General features: G+C 26.4%; 1 protein-coding gene across 1 annotated transcript; it reads right to left on the reverse strand.

The window, feature by feature from the left end:
- Window positions 1-13896: 13896 nt before the first annotated feature.
- OCT59_012395 (uncharacterized protein) lies at window positions 13897-15758 on the reverse strand (the record flags this gene model as incomplete). The annotated part of the gene is made up of 6 exons (XM_066134426.1): window positions 13897-13922; window positions 13998-14033; window positions 14108-14137; window positions 14203-14850; window positions 15465-15600; window positions 15678-15758. The coding sequence occupies 6 exons, from the start codon at window positions 15756-15758 to the stop codon at window positions 13897-13899; spliced, it is 957 nt and encodes a 318-aa protein (XP_065989691.1).
- Window positions 15759-19589: the final 3831 nt, after the last annotated feature.

A 19589-nucleotide genomic window follows, 5' to 3' on the forward strand; every position in this document is an offset into this window, starting at 1 on the left:
TATCTTTAACAATTAATAAGTACACAATTGTTTTTATTGACAGAGTTCTAAAATTATATTTTTCCCCATTAAATGGTTGTTAATTGATGAAAACATTTTCAACTCCAGTGTTTCTCAATCAGTTTAAGGAGACATCTTCACATTCTACAATAATAACTGTTTTTAATGAAGGACAATTTTGTGCACCTTTAATATTGTCCCATTTGCTTTTTTTTAAGGTTAGTTCTTTTAAACTCGTTAGATTGGTTAAATTTATTTGGATTAAATGATCAAAATTTCTATGATTAATTTATTTATGTTACTAGATTTATCTTTAGAACCAAATAATATTTTAGTATTTCTATTTAATTTATTGCCATCCACGCAAACTTCATTAGATAAAAAAGATTGTTTGTCTATATGATATGTTCTTTTAAACTATTTATTAATGATTTATTTTTTTTTTTCAAGAGCGATTATTTTATTCTCTGATTCTGACTTTATTTTTGAAGTAGATTGTTGAGCAGAATTATTATCATTATTTTTTTTGATTCTAATTGATTGTTAAGTTTTTTTATTTCTTCTTCTTTCTCTTTAAGCAAGATTCTAAATCTAGCGTTTTTTTCTTTAGCTTGTGATTTAATTCATTATCATAGAGGTCATTGTAAAAATATCCTCTTTTTCATACTCCTCTAGTATTTCTTCAGTTTTTGGCCAATCATTTATCATATTGTATACAGTTTCTATTCTTTTTATTTGTTGAGTGTTTTTGATAAAAATTTTAGTAATATCTTTTTTTCTTTCTAGAGTAAGTACATAGTCAGTGCCGTCAATGATATAGTGAAAATGTTTGGCTGTTGGAGTAACCTGTTTTTTGTAAGGATCATAGTCTTCTAAAATCTAAACTATTTAATTCTTGCAATACTTGTCTCACGTTTAGAAGAATTATGAAATCAAAGACACTAACTAGATTCATAATTAAACCTCTTAAACCTCACTCTTCTGTGATGCATTCTTTTAAAAAATTGGTGGTTATTTTTTTATCAATAAATAATTGAGAAAATTTGTTTTACTGAGGACTAATTAATTCATTTAAAAAATCAAGGTCAGTTTTTAATTTTTTCTTTGTAGAATTTAATTCATTATAACTTTCACCAGTATCTAATTTTTCTGATAAAAAAGGAATGATAAATTCTTCAATTTTCTCAATATTCTTTTCTTATTATATTTAAATTGTTTTATTAGTTCTAACTTAATTAACTTAGTCCTAACTTAGAAATATTTCAATGGATTCTTTTATTGGGCGTATTAAGAAGCTAACCAAGTTATTACATGTTAATAAAAGATGTAAAAAGTGTAAATATGTGTGTGATGCAAAACATTTTCAGCATTGTTTTAAAAAATGGTCTAGTGGTAATAATAATACTATTGATAAATTTATTAAAAGTACTCAGCTATCAGCTCATAAATATACAGACGAAACTATTAGAATGGATACCCTATGATAGATTTTATGACATTAAATGTATCGCAAAAGGTGGGTTTGGCAAAATATATAGAACAAAATGGGTTGATGGAATTATTAGTAAATGGGATAATGAAAATAAAGATTGGGAAAGAGTAAATCAAAATATGTTTGTGATTCTGAAAAATTTAACTAGCTTAAAAAATGTTACATTAGAGAAAAAAAGGTATAAACATATTATTTAATAGACTTAAAAAATTGTAATTTTCATTAATATATTATGTTTTTAGACTACATTAGGATCCAAGAACGAAAGATTATATGATGATGGTTTTGGATGAAAATGCTAGCGGTAACAATGATATTGATAAATTTATTCAAGATACTCAATTATCAGTTCGATATGATACAAAGGAAGCATTAGAATGGATACCTTATGATAGACTTTTTAATATCGAATATATTGCAGATGGAAAGTTTGGCAAAGTATATAGAGCAAATTGGATTGATGGATGTATAGATAAATGGGACAATGAAAATCAAAATTGGAAAAGAGTAAATCAAAAAAAGCCTGTAATTCTGAAAAGTTCAAACAATATTACATTTAGGGATGCCAATGGTTGGTTCAGTTCGGTTTCAGTTTTAAAACCGTGGTTTTCAGCTGAAACTGAACTGACCGCAAAACCAACCGATAAGACCGAATTGCAAAACCGATCGCAAAATTACTGCAAAATTGAATGAACTAATGTTAGAAGTGTTAATTATAATTTTATTTGATAATATTCCTTAAAATTATAATTTTTTTTATGATAATGTCAATTTTGCGATTTTTTTCAGCGGAACGAAAAATCACGTGATCAACGTGTAAAAAATTTTCCTATTATTTCAAAAATAAGAATACTATATATATAAATAAACACCAAAATCATAATTTTTAATAATATTCTCAATATAATTAATGAAAGAAACATTTTTTTCTTTTGGAATATATGATTAACTGATCAGTTTTTTTGTCGGTTTTTTTTATATATAAAACTGACGGTTAACCGGTCAGTCTTGGACTGAAACTGAACCGTAACCGAACTTATAAAAACTGGTTATAATCGGTTATAACTGAACTTTTGGCATCCCTAGTTACATTAGAATATATTAATGAGGTATAGTGAATTTATTATTCTTTTAAACGAAAATTTTAAGAATTATGATTTATATTATTAATATTAAACTATATGGTAGTTCTTGATAATGAAGGTAATAAGATATGTAGAGCGTGTAATAATGTATGTAATGCAATGCATTTTCAGCGAAATTTCAAAAATTGGACCAGTAATAATGATGATATTGATAAATTTATTCAAGTTACCCAACTATTTGCACATTCTTTTAATAATTCAATAAGAGCACTAGAATGCAGTGTTCGGCAAATGACTTGAAATAAACAAATGACTCAAATGACAAGTCATTTGTCATTTGTCATTTGCAACTCAAATGACCTGTCATTTAAGTCATTTGAAAAATATTAAATATTCTGAGAATTTTTATTAATTATTTTGTTTATTTTAATTAAGAAAACAAAAATATTAAAACAAAATTGGTTTAATATATATAATCAAAAAAGTTCCAATAGTAGTAAAGATTTTTTAATCACGTGATTTTGTTATTATTTTACAGGTTATTATTTGTTAATAATATTATTATAGACAGGATTATTTCACTTATAATTATTTCACTAATGATCATTTTATCCACACAGATAAAAGTTAATTGATTTTGCAATAAAATATTTAATTGTAACACATGTAGTGGATCCCATTTTTCACCATTTTTATATATAATTGTTGTCTTTATTTAATCATAAGATGGCCATAATATTTATTTATGCATATAATTATATAATAAAATTATATATAATAAACAAGTTAACATTAAACATGGCAGGGAGCTATAGTCATAGTATAATTAGAACTGTAATAATTCTGACTTTTTTTTTAATTAAGTTGGTTTATACTACCATACAGTATCATAATTATTATGATAAATAGTTTTTAAGATTTAAAGAGAATTTCTAAATTTTAACTGGTGGAAAAATTACTGGTAGATCATGTGATTGTGTATTAAATATTCATGTGATTTATTATGATGATGCAATTTCATTTGGCTCGCTTCGCTCGCCGGGCTTTTCTAGCCAAACCATAACTTTCACTTTATTTGCAAAATTTTTGATTATATTTAACATATCTATAAAAAAAATGAGAAATTACTCTTAACTAGCTATTAACATAATTTTTTTCTCATTTGGTAAAGGATGATCATTTTCGGTTTATTTTGCTTGTTAATCATTTTTGGCTTAGTTATTTCACTTGTTAATCATTTTAAGGTTAATTATCTTGATTGTTGTTTATTTTTTGGTTTAAAAATAAAAAAATATATATATCAGAATATGTGATTAACTTTAAATAACAATACAGAAAGATTGTTTATTACTTGATAAAGCATTTATTTAATATTTACCATCATCATTTTTGGAATTACGGCTCTGGAAAAAAATTTTTCATGATTATATTGTAATAAAACAATTCTACTATCCGATTGTTAATCATTTTTAGTTCTGGAAAATTATGATAACTGAATATCATAATAATAAGACAATGATAATGAAATTTTACCATTTAGTTGTTGTTTATTGTTTTGTTTCAAAATAAAAAATTACTTGATATAACATTTATTTAATTTTATCATCCAATTGTTGAGAAAAAAAATTTTATGATAACATTATAATAAAACAACAATCTTATTATCTGATTGTTAATCATTTTTAGAATTACTACCCTGAAAAAATTTTCATGATAGCATTATAACTAAAGTTGCCTGCCAAAACTCTACAGGCTATTGTCGAAATGTCGAAACTAAAACCTGTAGAAATGCCGAAATGCCGAAATAGTTTCGACATGTCAAAATTGTCAAAACCTAAAAATATTACGTTTCACGTAATAACTCGGCGTCCAATGATCATAGAAAGATGCACCATAGCTCGTTGGAATCGTCTCATAACGACGAGTCGAATGGTGGTTAGATCGTTTTTCTACGATCACTGGATGCCGAGATATTGAGCGAAACGTCAAAAATCAGCATTTTGTATTTTGCGATACTGCGCCATTTGACGTTTCACTTAATAACTCGGCATCCAATGATCGTAGAAAGATGCACCATAGCTCGTTGGAATCGTCTCATAACGACGAGTCGAATGGTGGTTAGATCGTCTTTCTACGATCACTGGATGCCGAGATATTGAGCGAAACGTCAAAAATCAGCATTTTGTATTTTGCGATACTGCGCCATTTGACGTTTCACTTAATAACTCGGCATCCAATGATCGTAGAAAGATGCACCATAGCTCGTTGGATTCGTCTCATAACGACGAGTCGAATGGTGGTTAAATCATCTTTCTACGATCATTGGATGCCGAGATAATAGACGAAACGTCAAATGGCGCAGTAGCGCAAAATACAAAATGCCGATTTTTGACGTTTCGCTCAATATCTCGGCATCCAGTGATCGTAGAAAGACAATTAGCAACCATTCGACTCGTCGTTATGAGACGATTCCAACGAGCTATGGTGCATCTTTCTACGATCATTGGATGCCGAGTTATTAAGTGAAACGTCAAATGGCGCAGTATCGCAAAATACAAAATGCCGATTTTTGACGTTTCGCTTAATATCTCGGCATCCAGTGATCATAGAAAGACGATTTAGCCACCATTCGACTCGTCGTTATGAGGCGATTCCAACGAGCTATAGTGCATCTTTCTATGATCATTGGACGCAGAGTTATTACGTGAAATGTAATATTTTTAGGTTTCGACAATTTTGACATGTCAAAATAGTTTTGACAATTTTGACATGCCGAAACTCCCTAATTTTGGCAGGGAACTTTAATTATAACGATAATGTAATGACGACGATAATGAAAATTTACCATTTGATTATTGTTTATTTTTTGGTTCAAAATAAAAAAAAAATGTATCTATATTTAAATAAGTAATACAAACAAATTGTTTATTTACATAATATTAAAATTTGTCATCCGGTTGTTGATCATTTTTGGCTAACAAAAAAATTATTCAGTTTTCACATGATTTGCTAAAAATTTTATCCCATAATTTTTAAGCAAGAAAGATCATTCTATATAAGTGCAATATCACCCTATGGGTGGGTGGGTGGCGCGTCACGTTATTGTTATGACTTGAAATGATTGACATGTCATGATAGGTTAACGTTAACTTAACGTTAACATAAGATTAGTTTTTGAGTGATTTCCATTTTAAGATGCTGATCCCCCATCTTTGGTATTGATTTGCTGATTATATAAATACATTTCAAATCAAGCTTTTCTATTTTAGTACGATCGGCAACCAACAAATCTTTTAGTGTTTTAATAACATATCAGATATTATCACTTTAATAATTATGGTTGTGTTATTTATTATTTTCAGATTACAGTAAAAAATAAATAATTTGGTGAAATTGATTCTGTTTGTGATTATTTCGATTACGTCCTTCCTTTTTTGTACATCACGGGATTATAAATTGTCCAATAATCTTTAAATATTTTAATGACAAATGACCAAATGACAAAGGACGCAAATGACAGTCAAATGATACCCAATCATTTGGCATTTGTCATTTCGCGAATAATTCAAATGCCAAATGCCAAATGATGGGGTGTCATTTGACCAAATGACTCCTAATCCGAAAAATGGTCAAATGACCAGGTCATTTCCGAACACTGCTAGAATGGATACCTTATAATAAATTTTATGATATTAAATATATTGCAAAGGAAAATATTTATAGGGCAAATTGGATTGACGGATGTATAAAAAAATGGAGTGATAAAAATCAAATTGGGAGAGAGTAAATCAAAATATGTGTGACTATGAGAAGTTTATCTAGTTCAAAAAACGGTATTCATGAGGATAATAAATTTATAATGTTGCAAATTTTAATATTAATTTACTTTATTTCTAGATTAAGTTATACCATAAATTGTATAAATTGTATGGAATAACTCAAGATCCAGAAACAAAATGTTACATGGTGGTTTTGGATGATATATGTGAAAAATGCAATCGTGTATGCAATTCAATATACTTTCAACGAAATCAAAAATTAGACTAGTGATAATAATGAAATTGATAAATTTATTAAAGATACTCAGTCATCAGCTCATAATGATGTGAGGGGAGTATTAGAATGGATACCTTATGATAGATTTTATGGTGTTAAATATATTTCAAAAGATGAGTTTGGTGAAGTATATAGAGCAAATTGGGTTGATGGTTATATATCGAATTTTCAAAGTTGGGATGATGTAAATCAAAATTGGGAAAGAAATAATTTTAATATGTTTGTGAATTTGAAAATTTTAAATACTCCAAATGATCTTACATTTGAACTTGCAAATAAGGTAATAAATAAACTTATTGCTCAATAAAATTTATTCTTCTAACACATTATTACATTTGTAGATTAAAATCGAATATGAATTTTATGGAATGACTCAGGATCCAGAAACAAAAAAATACATGGTAGTTTTGAATAATAAATGTAAAAAATGTAACACATATAATGCAAAGGGTGGATTTAGCACTGTGTATCAAGCAAATTGGATTGATGGGTATATAGATGAATGGGATAATGAAGAACAAAATTGGAAAATGAAGGGCAAAATACATTTGTTGCATTGAAAACTTTGAATAATTCAGAAAGTATTACACAGAAATTTATTAATGAGGTATAATTAATTCATTATTTAATGAAGTTTGAATTATAATTTTAATATTAATATTCTTTATTTTATGCATTACATTATAAAGCAGAAGTGAGCAATGGGTACATAGTTGGATTTTATGCTGGAATATCACAAAATCCAAAAACAAAAAATTATATAATGGTATTTGAATATGCCAAGAATGGTAGTTTACGAAAGTATTTGGAATGAAAATTATAATAAATTAAGTTGGAGAGATAAACTTTATCACTTACTTAATATTTCATGTGGACTACAACATATTATTCATGATAATAAATTAATTCATCGAGATTTAAATGTTGGAAATATATTAGTAGACGATAACATTATTATAAGTGATATGGGATTATGTAAACCTGCATATTATAATGTATCAACAGATACAGAAAACAATGTATATGGAGTTTTACCTTATACAGCACCTGAAATTTTGCTAGGACAGATTTATACAAAAGCTGCAGATATTTATAGTTTTGGTATAATTATGTATGAAGTAATTTCTGGATTACCTCCATATCATGATCTAATTCATGATGAATATTTAGCAACTAAAATTTGTTTGGGACTTAGACCAAGGTTTAATACAAAAGTACCCCCAATTGATTATCGTGCATTTAATTAAAAAATGTTTAGATGCAAATCCATTAAATCGACCGACAGCTAAAGAAATTGAAGAAATTTTGCATAAATGGTTTTATAAATTAACTGATAACCAAACAAAAGAATTACAAAGACAAGTTAAAGAAGTAGAAGAAATTAATAATAATTTAACTAATACGCTTTCGGTCAGTTCGAACTGTAGAGCTCCGCAAACTGACCTTACAGATCGGGTGACCCGACGGGGTGACCCAAAATATTCAGGTCAGGTCATCAAATTCATGACCTGATACGGGTCGGGTCAGTGCTGGTCGGTACCCGACCCGACCTGTTGACCCGACATATATTTGGGTCAAATAAATTAAAAACGCCGAAACTAATAATGATTCCGGCATTTTTACATGTAAAATCGAAAAAAAAACGCCGAAACTGATAGTTTCGGCGTTTTTACATGTAAAATCGAAAAAAAAACGCTGAAACTGATAGTTTCAGCGTTTTTTACATGTCAAATAAAAAAGAAAAATGCCGGAACTAATTATTCCGGCGCTTTTACATGTAAAATCGAAAAAAAATGCCGAAACTATCAGTTTTGGCGTTTTTACATGTAAAATCAAAAGGAAAAATGCTGAAACAAATAGTTTCAGCGTTTTATATATAAAAACAAATAGTAAAAAACGTTACAAAACGTTTTTTTACAATATTTAATAATAAAACTTTGGGTAACCTGAGTTACCCGAAGTGACCCGAATACTTTCAGGTCAAATGGGTCGGGTCGGGTCAGAACGGTTTACCCGACCCGACCTGACCTGAAAAAAATTTCAGTTCGGGTTAACCAGGTAACCCGACCCGACCCGACCCGACCCATGCGGAGCTCTAGACTTCGAAGTTATCATATTAAACACATTCGGAAGCAATTTATACAAGTAAACTACTTAATTTTAATAATCTTCCTGAACAGATAAATTCAGATGATTATTATTATGAAAATGATAATATAATTAGCATGAAATTGTCAGGTATTAATTGCATTGAAAAAGTTGTAAAAGATACTAATAATATTTCATCTAATAAATAGCGCGGTTATCTTTACAAATTGATATTTCTCCATGGAATATTAATGAGAGCGGTAAGCCGGTAACACAAAAATTTGCTTTTTTATTCGTACCTAGTATTAGCTTAATTTTAATTTCTATTTATTTTTTTTAGGTTAATATTGCAAGTCCAATGGTAAAGATAAAAAAGGTTTCACCTTATAATGCATTCTGTTTATATCAAATACTTTGCTTTTAACCATTATAATCCACAATCTGTATTCTTAAAAATAAAACGAATGAGATTCACATATTTTTTTACTAACCTATTAAGATTTTATGGCAGATTCTCTTTTTTGGTTTTCTACAAACATTTTACATAGTGAAAACGTTAATTTATCAATATTATATGTTTACTAAAGGTGGACGAGAATTGAGCCTTACTGTATTATCCTATTATTTTTATTTTTGTTTTTATTTTTGTTCATTTTATTATTAAATAATGCATTAAATTAAAATGCGTGACGTGACAAATGATAACATTCCGTGCTTATAATTTTGATATAAATACGCTTTAATTAATTATTTTGTAGGTGTATGAACAGTATATATTGCGATTAATAATTCCGGCCAAAATTATCGTCTACTTAGATCACGTTATTCCTTAACTTGTACTATGGAGTCTTTTGTACACACTTTTTAAATACACTAGAGAAACGGAACCCGGTATTAAGTACGAAGTGGCGCTAAAGATGAGCAGAGTAATTGGGAATTACCGGACAACGTGGATGTCGGATCATTTGTAATACCAAATGTTCCCGTAAACTTAACTTGCCCAAACTTGTAAGTTGTAATAGCACCTGATTACTTCTTGTTTCGAAGAAGTTCTCGGCCTTTATTTTTTGAGTAAGCTTCAGCTTGATCTATTTCTTATTCAAGATACGATACTCAGATGTAAGCTCACAAACTTCACGTTGTCTTAAAAAAATCGATTTGGCATGACGTCATCATCAGGCGTAGAAGTATATAGTCCTTCTTACACTTTGGACTATAATTAGATTTTTTTTGACCTAAAAAAAAATTTAGTTAAAAATTAAAAAAAATTATGATTTTAATTTCTTAGAACTATTGTTCACGATTAAAAATTTCAAATAAGTAGTCTAGTAGACTTTCAAAATTAACTCTACTTGAAATTATTTTAACCAAACATCGATTATTCTTTTTATCATTTATTCATATATACATAAAAAGGTACGGGTAAATAATCACGTAGATTTCCTTTTATAGATAATGTCAACGAGAATTTATTTCTTTTTTTAGACGCTTGCTGGAAAAATCGTAATTCCGGCCCTGAGAATTTAAGCTCTGTAAATTCATTAAGTCATTTTTTTTCTATTCATCCATTTATGCATTCATGGCGGATTTATGAAATACCCTAAATTTGTCCGTCATGTCAAATTAAATAAATATTTGACAGTCTTTTAGTCACCAAATTTCCCAAATTTATTAGTGAACAGTCAAAAATGAGCCCTAAAAAATTTTTTTGTACCCCAAATCTTGCGTCTAACCAATTTTTCCGTTACCTAACCATGTTTCTGTAAGTCAATTTTAATTCCCGAGGGCGCAGCAGGGTTTTTGCCAAATTTCATAAATCCGCGCAATGAAAATAAGAAATGTTATTTTATTTATTATTTTATTTATTTATTTATTTTTAACCTCTTACTTTTATAAAAGCCAATATCTTAGGCTCATCATATAAATTTAGAAAATTCTGCCAATCAGTCTCAAAGAAAAAATAATGACAAAAAAATATTGCTCTGGCTTTAATTCTCTTAAGTAAAATATGAACGTTGATTAACAATTCCAAGATCATGGAAAAAATAAAACTAGAAATATATTTAATGATAATATTGAGTAGTTGTCAAATGATTTGTTTGTATTATGTATAATAAATTGGAAATAAATATTTGTAATTAAATTTTACGTGTTTTATAAATAATTTTTTGAATTAATAAAAGCTTTTATCTAGGTGTATGGATATACGATATTAATATTCGGCTATATAGGTATATCATGTACATGTTGTGCATAATTTGATATTAAAATTTGAAATCTAATATTGGATCTAATATAAAGCTTATGAAAAGTATGAAAAAGCTTATGATGATCGTTCTGGTCCGTATATTAATATTGTTATTACACGGGTATCGTGCTTGATAAATGGAATATATTTGAAACGAGCTGAACTTTCTTTATTTAGCCACGTTAATCAGCTTGACACGTAGATTTTTTTAATAAAACTTGATTTTTATGTTTTGATATATTCTTTTGTGGAATGTTAATTCTTATAAGAATTTCTGTGCACCAAAATAATGGAAATTAATGTAGTTGCACGGGATAGTACTATTTAAGATCCATTTATGGTTAAATTCGGATAATTTTTATTCGGAAGACTATGGAAAAAAGTTAACTCCAAAATAAAAAGTATAATGCTTGTAAATAATTTTATTTTCTTAAAAAAAAGTAACTGTAAAAAATGTCACTTACTATAAAAATTGTTAAGGACGGAATCAAAAAGTAATTACTAATTAGCTATTAATTAGTTGTAATTTTTCTTTAAAATGAGTGATATAACCAACTTTATTGTACCTATACACATATACCTCGTGATTTTTAAATATATCTATTATAAAAAATATGCTAAATAGAATTAAATAAAACTACACCTTCAGCAATATAATAAAACAAAGAACTAATATTTATGATAGCCACATGGAGTCATGGTTTCGAAGACGCAATAGAAAGAATTTAAAAAAAAATCTAATTCTATTCGTGAATATTTACAAATACTGGATGACGTGTAATCGAAATCATTTGAAAAAAAGAAATTATAAATAGGGGTATGGATGCCATCAGCATTACCAAATTATAATTACGACATTATGATTATTTAACGTATTATCGTTATGGTATAAGTTTCATATGCCAAGGAAATAAAGAAAGAAGAGTGAAAAAAAAGTTTAAAAAAGTTTAAAAAGTAAAGACTTGATCGAACTGCGGCTGATCTTAATTTCTTGCCTATAATTCACTAATAATAGAATGTATTAATTTTTTATTGCTTACAATCCTCAGTTTACTGATAATAGCTTATAATTGATATTTACATCTAATTTCACGAATTTTTAACAATTCAAAAAAAAAAACTATTTTAATACAGTTGTATACTCGCAGACACATCACACAAATGTCTCAGATTAATTTGCTCTGATCGATGTTTGATGTCATTTGCTATCTTTTAGCGATTATTCTTCCAGCTCGCTACAGTACTATTTTAAGACTGGTTTTCATCAAAGCTTTATCTAAAATATTATTGAAACCTTAGCAAAAAATATCATCACAAGATAGATACGAATTTGGTGATAAGCACGTGACTGTTAGGTTGCAGAAACCACTTTCTTTAATATTTAATCTTCCTTTTAAAATAATGATGTTAATAATGTAGTAAGAAATAAATTTGTATTTTCTGACTTTTTCTTGATAAATAACAACGGAATATTATTTTATTTACTTCTGTTGACATCAATAAATAATTTATACACATTTCAGTCATTTCACACAAAAAAAAGCAGAATCAATACAATTTATTTAATCACAAAAATACTTTTTTCTAAAATTATATAATACATTGGTCTAATGAAAATATATAAATGTTACTGTAATATAGTATAAATGTATTTTTTCCTAATAATGGAACTTGGCCTTTTGATGCTTTATGTAATGTGAAGCAACAGTAAATTTATATATTTTGATTATAACCTAGACTATTACTTGCGTTCGGTAAAAAAAAAATGTTTGACAACTCATTCATTATAAATTTTTTTTAATAGAATATAAATAAATGATGTGATTTATTAGATGTTGTTGCATGGAATCAGTATGCGTATATAGTTTTTACGAAAATAAGAAAAAGTGTACAGATATCCGAAGTGTGGTTATATACCTCGTATAATTTAGTATAACTTAAATTTTATAAGAATATACAAAGTATAGCTTATACCAATGATAACTTATACGAATCGAAAAAGTAGTATAGTATATAGAAGGAGATTCTTAGTTTTAGTTTTTTAGTCTCTATTGGAATATTTCAGGAAGGCAGCAATATTTTTCGTTTATTTTATGATTTATTTCTTTATTCATTGTTTATTAGAATTTATTATACACATTTGTTGTTATAAATTGTTAATGTTTATTTTAAATAAAGTATATACCTTAAATTTGCATATATGTTCGTTCTAAACTTCTTTTTACGCTCAAAACTATAAATTATTTTGTTACTATCACGAAAATGCAAAGAAAAGTGGTGTTAATAAATCTCGTAAAATTTGTTTTAGCTGAAAATAAAATAATAGAAAATTAAAGATGAGATATTTTTTTTTTTGTATAAAGTACCAAATGTTTTAAAGTTTTGGAGTCACGTAATTTTCTATTTCGTTAATAATTAATTAAATCATGCCAATCTGTCAAATTTGCCGCACAATTACTATTAAGTATATACAATACGAATTTGATATTTAAAATTTTGGTCAAAAAGTATTAAAATAATATAGATAACTAAAAAGTTTTAGAGAATAATAATAGTATACAACATGATGATGTATTTATTTTATAGTTTAAATTTTTATTTTTCTTTGATCAAATAAAGTCACGTCGCTACATTGTATAATAAAAATAAAAAATTTATAAAGAAATTTGCTAAGATAATATAATAATAAAAGTACTGAAATCAAAAAGAATTTATATAAGAAAATGGAATAATATATAATAAAAAGAAACTACTAAATTTTTGAACAATATACTAATTTAAAATTGAAAAATTTATTCATCATGCGTGCGATGTCATCGCTACCTTTGTCACCCGTGTCACTCTCCTTTATTTTGGTTGTTATTACGTAATTTTGCCCAGAGGCGATGCATCGCTATGGGCGATAAATAAATTTACTCCTTAAAAATTTATTCATCATCGTCTTGATTGAGATCTATTTTTTTTTTAAAAAAAAATAATAATTAAATTAAATTAATAATTTCATATATCTAATAAACAGATATCTTACCTAATTCATTTAATTCACAATCCAAACATTCAGAAACTATTAATAAAATGAAAATAAATATTATTATATAATAATCACAATAATCTTTAATAATGCAAATATATACTTACTTGGATTTGCTGATGACGATGAAATAGTTTCTATTAAGAAAATAAAAAAATCAATAAATTATATTTTCATATTAATTTTTTAAACGTGTATTTACCTTGAAATGAAGATGAATAATCGGTTGAATTAACTGGTTCTGGAAGATTTTCAAAATTTAAAAGTCTGCTAGTATAAATTGCTTGTGGGTGTGTTTGAAGATTTTTAGATTTATTTTCATTTGTTTTGTTTTTTAATTTATTCTCTTTAATTTTTTCACATTCTTTTATTTGATAACTAAATTCACTATTTTCATCATCCATTTCTGTTACATATTTAATAAATATTTGACGTAATTCTTTAGCAGTTGGTCTATTTTCTGCTTTAGCATCCCAACATTTAATAATCAAATCTACAATTAATTTTGGTGTATCTTCAGAAATTTTTGGTCTAAATCCTTTACATATTTTAACAACCAAAAAATGATCATGAGGAATATCATTATAAGGAATTTCTTCTGACATAAGTTCATTCATTATTATTCCAAATGAGTAAATATCTGCTGCTTTTGTATATTGATATCCACGTAAAACTTCGGGTGCCATATAAGGTATTACTCCATAAATTCCTTTTCGCTCATTATCATTTACTGGTTGACACATTCCTAAATCACTAATTGATAGTACATCATTAACATTATTATGTAATATATTGCCCGAATGAAAATCTTTATGAATATTTCCAGCATCATGAATACCTAAAAGTCCATCTATAATAAAAAATAAATATTTTATTTTGGTTTTATAATTTGAACCTTTCGTTAAAATATTTCTCAAATTTCCTCCCTCAAAATATTGTAAAACCATCATATAATCTTTAGTATTTGGATCTTGAGTTATTCCAAAACACATAACAGTATTAGAAAAATGAAAATGACCTGAAATGTAATATTTAATCTAAAATCATTAAAAAGAGAAAGTTTGTTAATAAATTATGTATTAAAATACAAATATTAATAAACAAGATTTATTTTAATTACCTCATTTAAAAAATCATTACTTATATTATTAGATGAATTATTTAAACTTTTCAATGCAACTTTTTTTGAAGATCGTACCCATTCTTGATTTTCAATATCCCATTGCCCAATATTTCCTTCGGGCCAGTCAGCCGAATAAATTTTACTAAAACCACCTCTAGTAATATAGGTAACATTTTCAAAATTTTCAAAAGGTATCCATTCAAGACATTTTGTGCAATAAAAAGCATTAAGTTGTGATTGTTGTATAAATTCATCAATATTTTTATTTCCACTAGTCCAATTTTTAAAATTTTCCTTTAATCTTTTAGCATTACAAGATTGACACCAAACACCTCCTGTACCTGGTTCATTACACTCTCCACATACTCCGTATACTTCTTTTCTTTTTTCTAAATCCATAATATTTACTTTTTTAAAAATGGTAGTAGTTTCATCTGATTCAGCAGTTGAATCAGTTGAAAAAATTGTAGCGTGGAACTATCAAAATGAAAGATTAAAAAATTTTAATAAATATCTATATTGTTTATTATATTATTATATTATAATATTTTTACCTGATATTCACCATCACATTTTTTCCATAAATTTTTAGCATCAGTTTTAGTTGTATCTGAATTTTGTTTTGAAGTATCCATTTTATTAATATTTTTCTAAGTAAAAATATAACACTTATAATTTAGCGAATATAACTCAATTGAAAAAAAAATATTTTTTTAAAAAAAAGTAATTCGAATAAAAAAAAAAATTGGACGTTACGTTAAATCTTATTCGTCATTAAATGCAAATCTTCCCTAATTGATATTACATAATGAACCTTAATTTAGAATTTTTGTGTTAATGTTATGACCTCATGACTAAGGGTTTCTTTTTTTTTTTTGGTCATTTAAATAAAATTCGGATTTTAAAGTTTCAGAAAAAAAAAATTTTTATCTGGTTTATTTTAATTTTTTCCTTTTATAATAATACAAGTAAACATTATGTAAATGATAAAATTTTCCTTTTTTAGGTAGAACTTATATCCTGATAAAATTAACTTTTTTTACTTCATTGATAAAAAAAAAAAAATATTTAATACTGTAATATACCTTAACAGTTAATGGCTTAATCTTTTGATACTGTAAGCAGGTAATAACTATTTTTATTTCTTGTGTTTGGAAAAAAAATTAATTACTGCGGTTTTCAAAATTATGCCGATCATGTGTTGATCAATTCTAAGCCACATCAAGTTCGTTTCTTACAATAAAATTTTAATATTTTTTTGTCAAATTTATTTTGATATTTGGATAAGTAGACACTTTATTGGACATATTTAATAAGCGCACAAAGTTTTTATCCGTTATTATAACTTTTAAGAGTTTAAATCTCAACTTTTTTTAAAGTTTTAAGGTTCACAATAAATCATAAAATCATAAATAGGAAACATAATGAAATTTTCAAAAGTTTGCTCTTTAACCTATTTAGAAGTGATATAATGGATATTTGAAAATGTTTACTGCATATTCTAAAAATAATTGGTGAGTTAGGATAAGTCTCATTGTATAAAATAATATAATTTAATAGCAGATTATAGTAGGTGCTATTGTATAATTAATTAATTATGAGTTTATTTATTTTGTTAGTTGTGAAAATTGTCTAGAAGTTAGTACATTTTCTATTAGTGCTAGATATTGTATGACAAACTTTTGGGAAACTAATGAAAACCATGTTAAATAACTTAGGTAACTAATTAATTGATATAAGTTAAATCGTATTTTATATAAGAAATTTTTACTTATCACTTCTTTTTGTCTCCCATCAATCCTTTTCGTCTCCCATCACTCCTCTTCATCTTCCCATCACTTCTTTTCGTCTCCCATCACTCCTCTTCATCTTCCCATCACGCCTCTTCGCCTCTTCATTTTCTTATCACTCCTTTTTGTATCCCATCGCTCCTCTTCATATTTCCATTACTCCTCTTCATCTTTTCATCACTCCTTTTCGTCTCCCATCACTCCTCTTCATCTACCATCATGCCATATTTCTCCTTTTTGTTTCCTATCACTTCTCACTACTCTTTTTTACTCCCTTTCATCTTCTATTACTTTCCATTACTTCATTGTTATTTCATTTTTTTATTAGCATCTTTCTTCTTGATCATTGTAATTTACTTATCTTTTTATTATTGCTATTGTTTCTTTTATTTGTATCACTTCATTAAAAATACAGTGATTTTTTTCTTTAAAAATTGTAAATGTGTAATTTAAATTTTAATATTTGCAAATAAAATTTCATTAGATAAGATTATTTTGAATAAATATGTTTGCAAAAAAATTTTTTTTTAAAATATCTTTTGCAATCAAAAATTAGCTAAGTTAAAAAAATCAGCCGTCAGCCAATTAATAAATTTACTCTACATCATGTGACATATTTGAAAAAAAACCCCAGGCGACGCCACGTTTAGCAATTCCCTCAAATTTTTACTATTTTACTATTTTTAACTTATAATAAACTGAAATCTTCCATTTCTCTATACTTAATTTACTCATTATAAATAGAAAAAATCATTTGTTTATTCATTTTATTTAAGAAAAAGCTAGATTTAAAAAAATTTATTTATTTTAACGAAGCTTATTTATAAAGGAGAGATCAACAATTTGTATATTTATAAATTGTAGTCAATTTTTTTTTCAATAACTTTCACTTAAAAGATCTTTTAAAAGCATGTCAAGGTTGTCAAGCTCCCCCATGAAAATGACCTCTTGTTATATTAAGATAAAATTTATAAAACATAATTTAAATATTTATTGCTTTATGTCTAAATCAAGACTCCATTCGGGACTTAACTTAGTAATAATATATTATCAGTTATTCAATTTCAGAATAATAAATCGCTCTATTACATGTAGTTATAATTTAAGTCTGTAGATTGAAATGGTGAAACTCTCTTATTTTTAGTTCTTAAAATATGGTAAACATATTTTTTTAGGAGCTGGTTTATCTTCAAATTTTAATCAATTAATGATATCATTTCACACTATGTATTATTTTAAGAGCAGCAATTTTAAAGAATCTTTTTTTTTGGTCTCCTTTTTTTGTCTTTTTTTTTAGACTAGATCATTTTTTTTAATATTATTTTTTTTGGTTTCTTTTTGTTAGACCGGATTTTTTTAATATTTTTTTTTTAATTTTAAAACCGAGATTTTCTTTACAATTTTTTTAAAACTGAATTTTTAATATTTCTCATCCCGATTTTTTATTTTCTATAATCCATAGAAACAATAAATTTCACTAAACTCAACCTAGGTAACTCATTTACATTAACTTTCTTACTACATGGTTAATTTTACCTAATAATATTAACAATTTACTTTAATAATTCGTTTTTATATAAAAACAACTAAAGAAAAGAAAGAAATTTGACTTACGCACTAACGCTGCAATCCTACAGTAAGTATGATTTTTTATTTTTTATTTTAATAATTTTTTTTTCTATTTTTTCTTTTTTTTTCGTTCTTTCACACCTTTATTATTTATCTCAACGATAAAATCCTATTTATGTATAAATAAATTGAGAAATGAAAAATTAAAAATAAATTGAATGTAATAAAGATAGAATCCATTTATTAATTATTGTGTATTCTTCCAACACTCGCAACAGGTTCAAATTTTTTTGGAACAATGTTTTTTCCGATATGTCTTTCAAAAATGCAAACATACGAGTAAGGAATTGGAATTTCAGTTGGTTTAAATACTTCATCAAGTCGTTTCATTTTTTTTTTTTGAATTTACGATAGTAAATATATTTTTTTTAAAAAATAAAAAAAATTTTTAAATAGTTAAACTTACTTAAATAATTCAAGTGATCTAAGATTTTCTTCAAACTGGGCGACTGCTCTGGCACCAATTGTAGAAGAGTTTTTGTTGAACCCAATTTAAAGCAACTTATTTATAAATTTTAAAACTATAATTTTTCATATTTTTGTCCGGAGGACAATATATGAAAAAAAAATCGATCACATGAATTTCTCTGTCCGCCACGTGATCGTCACCCAATGAAATCGCAAATTTTAGTTTTCTTACAACGGTTCTCGTTTCCTAGTTTTAATATAAAAGATTGAATGCGATAATTACCTGAACAGGAGTTCTACCAATATCTTTTGAATGGCAGTAATTTCGTCTAAAATTTTCCAATGTTTGAATGTTTTATAACTGATAGACCGCGAGATACTGGTTTAATACAGCGGCTGATTCTCTCGTATATTTTCCGGTAAGAAAACTATTATAGAACAATCAATATAACGTTATTATTTTAACATAAAAGAATGGGATAATAATTAATTATTACCTTTCGACAGTGACACCCCATAGAAGAATTCCAACCTTTTAAAATATGTATTTAATTCTTATATATAGTTCAAGTGTAAATTTAGTTTATACACACATCAAGTTCACACAAGCAGGTTGTAAGACAAATTCTAAAGATCGAT

Source organism: Rhizophagus irregularis, chromosome 2 (assembly GCF_026210795.1).
Source record: "Rhizophagus irregularis chromosome 2, complete sequence".
NCBI classification, from domain to species: domain Eukaryota; kingdom Fungi; phylum Glomeromycota; class Glomeromycetes; order Glomerales; family Glomeraceae; genus Rhizophagus; species Rhizophagus irregularis.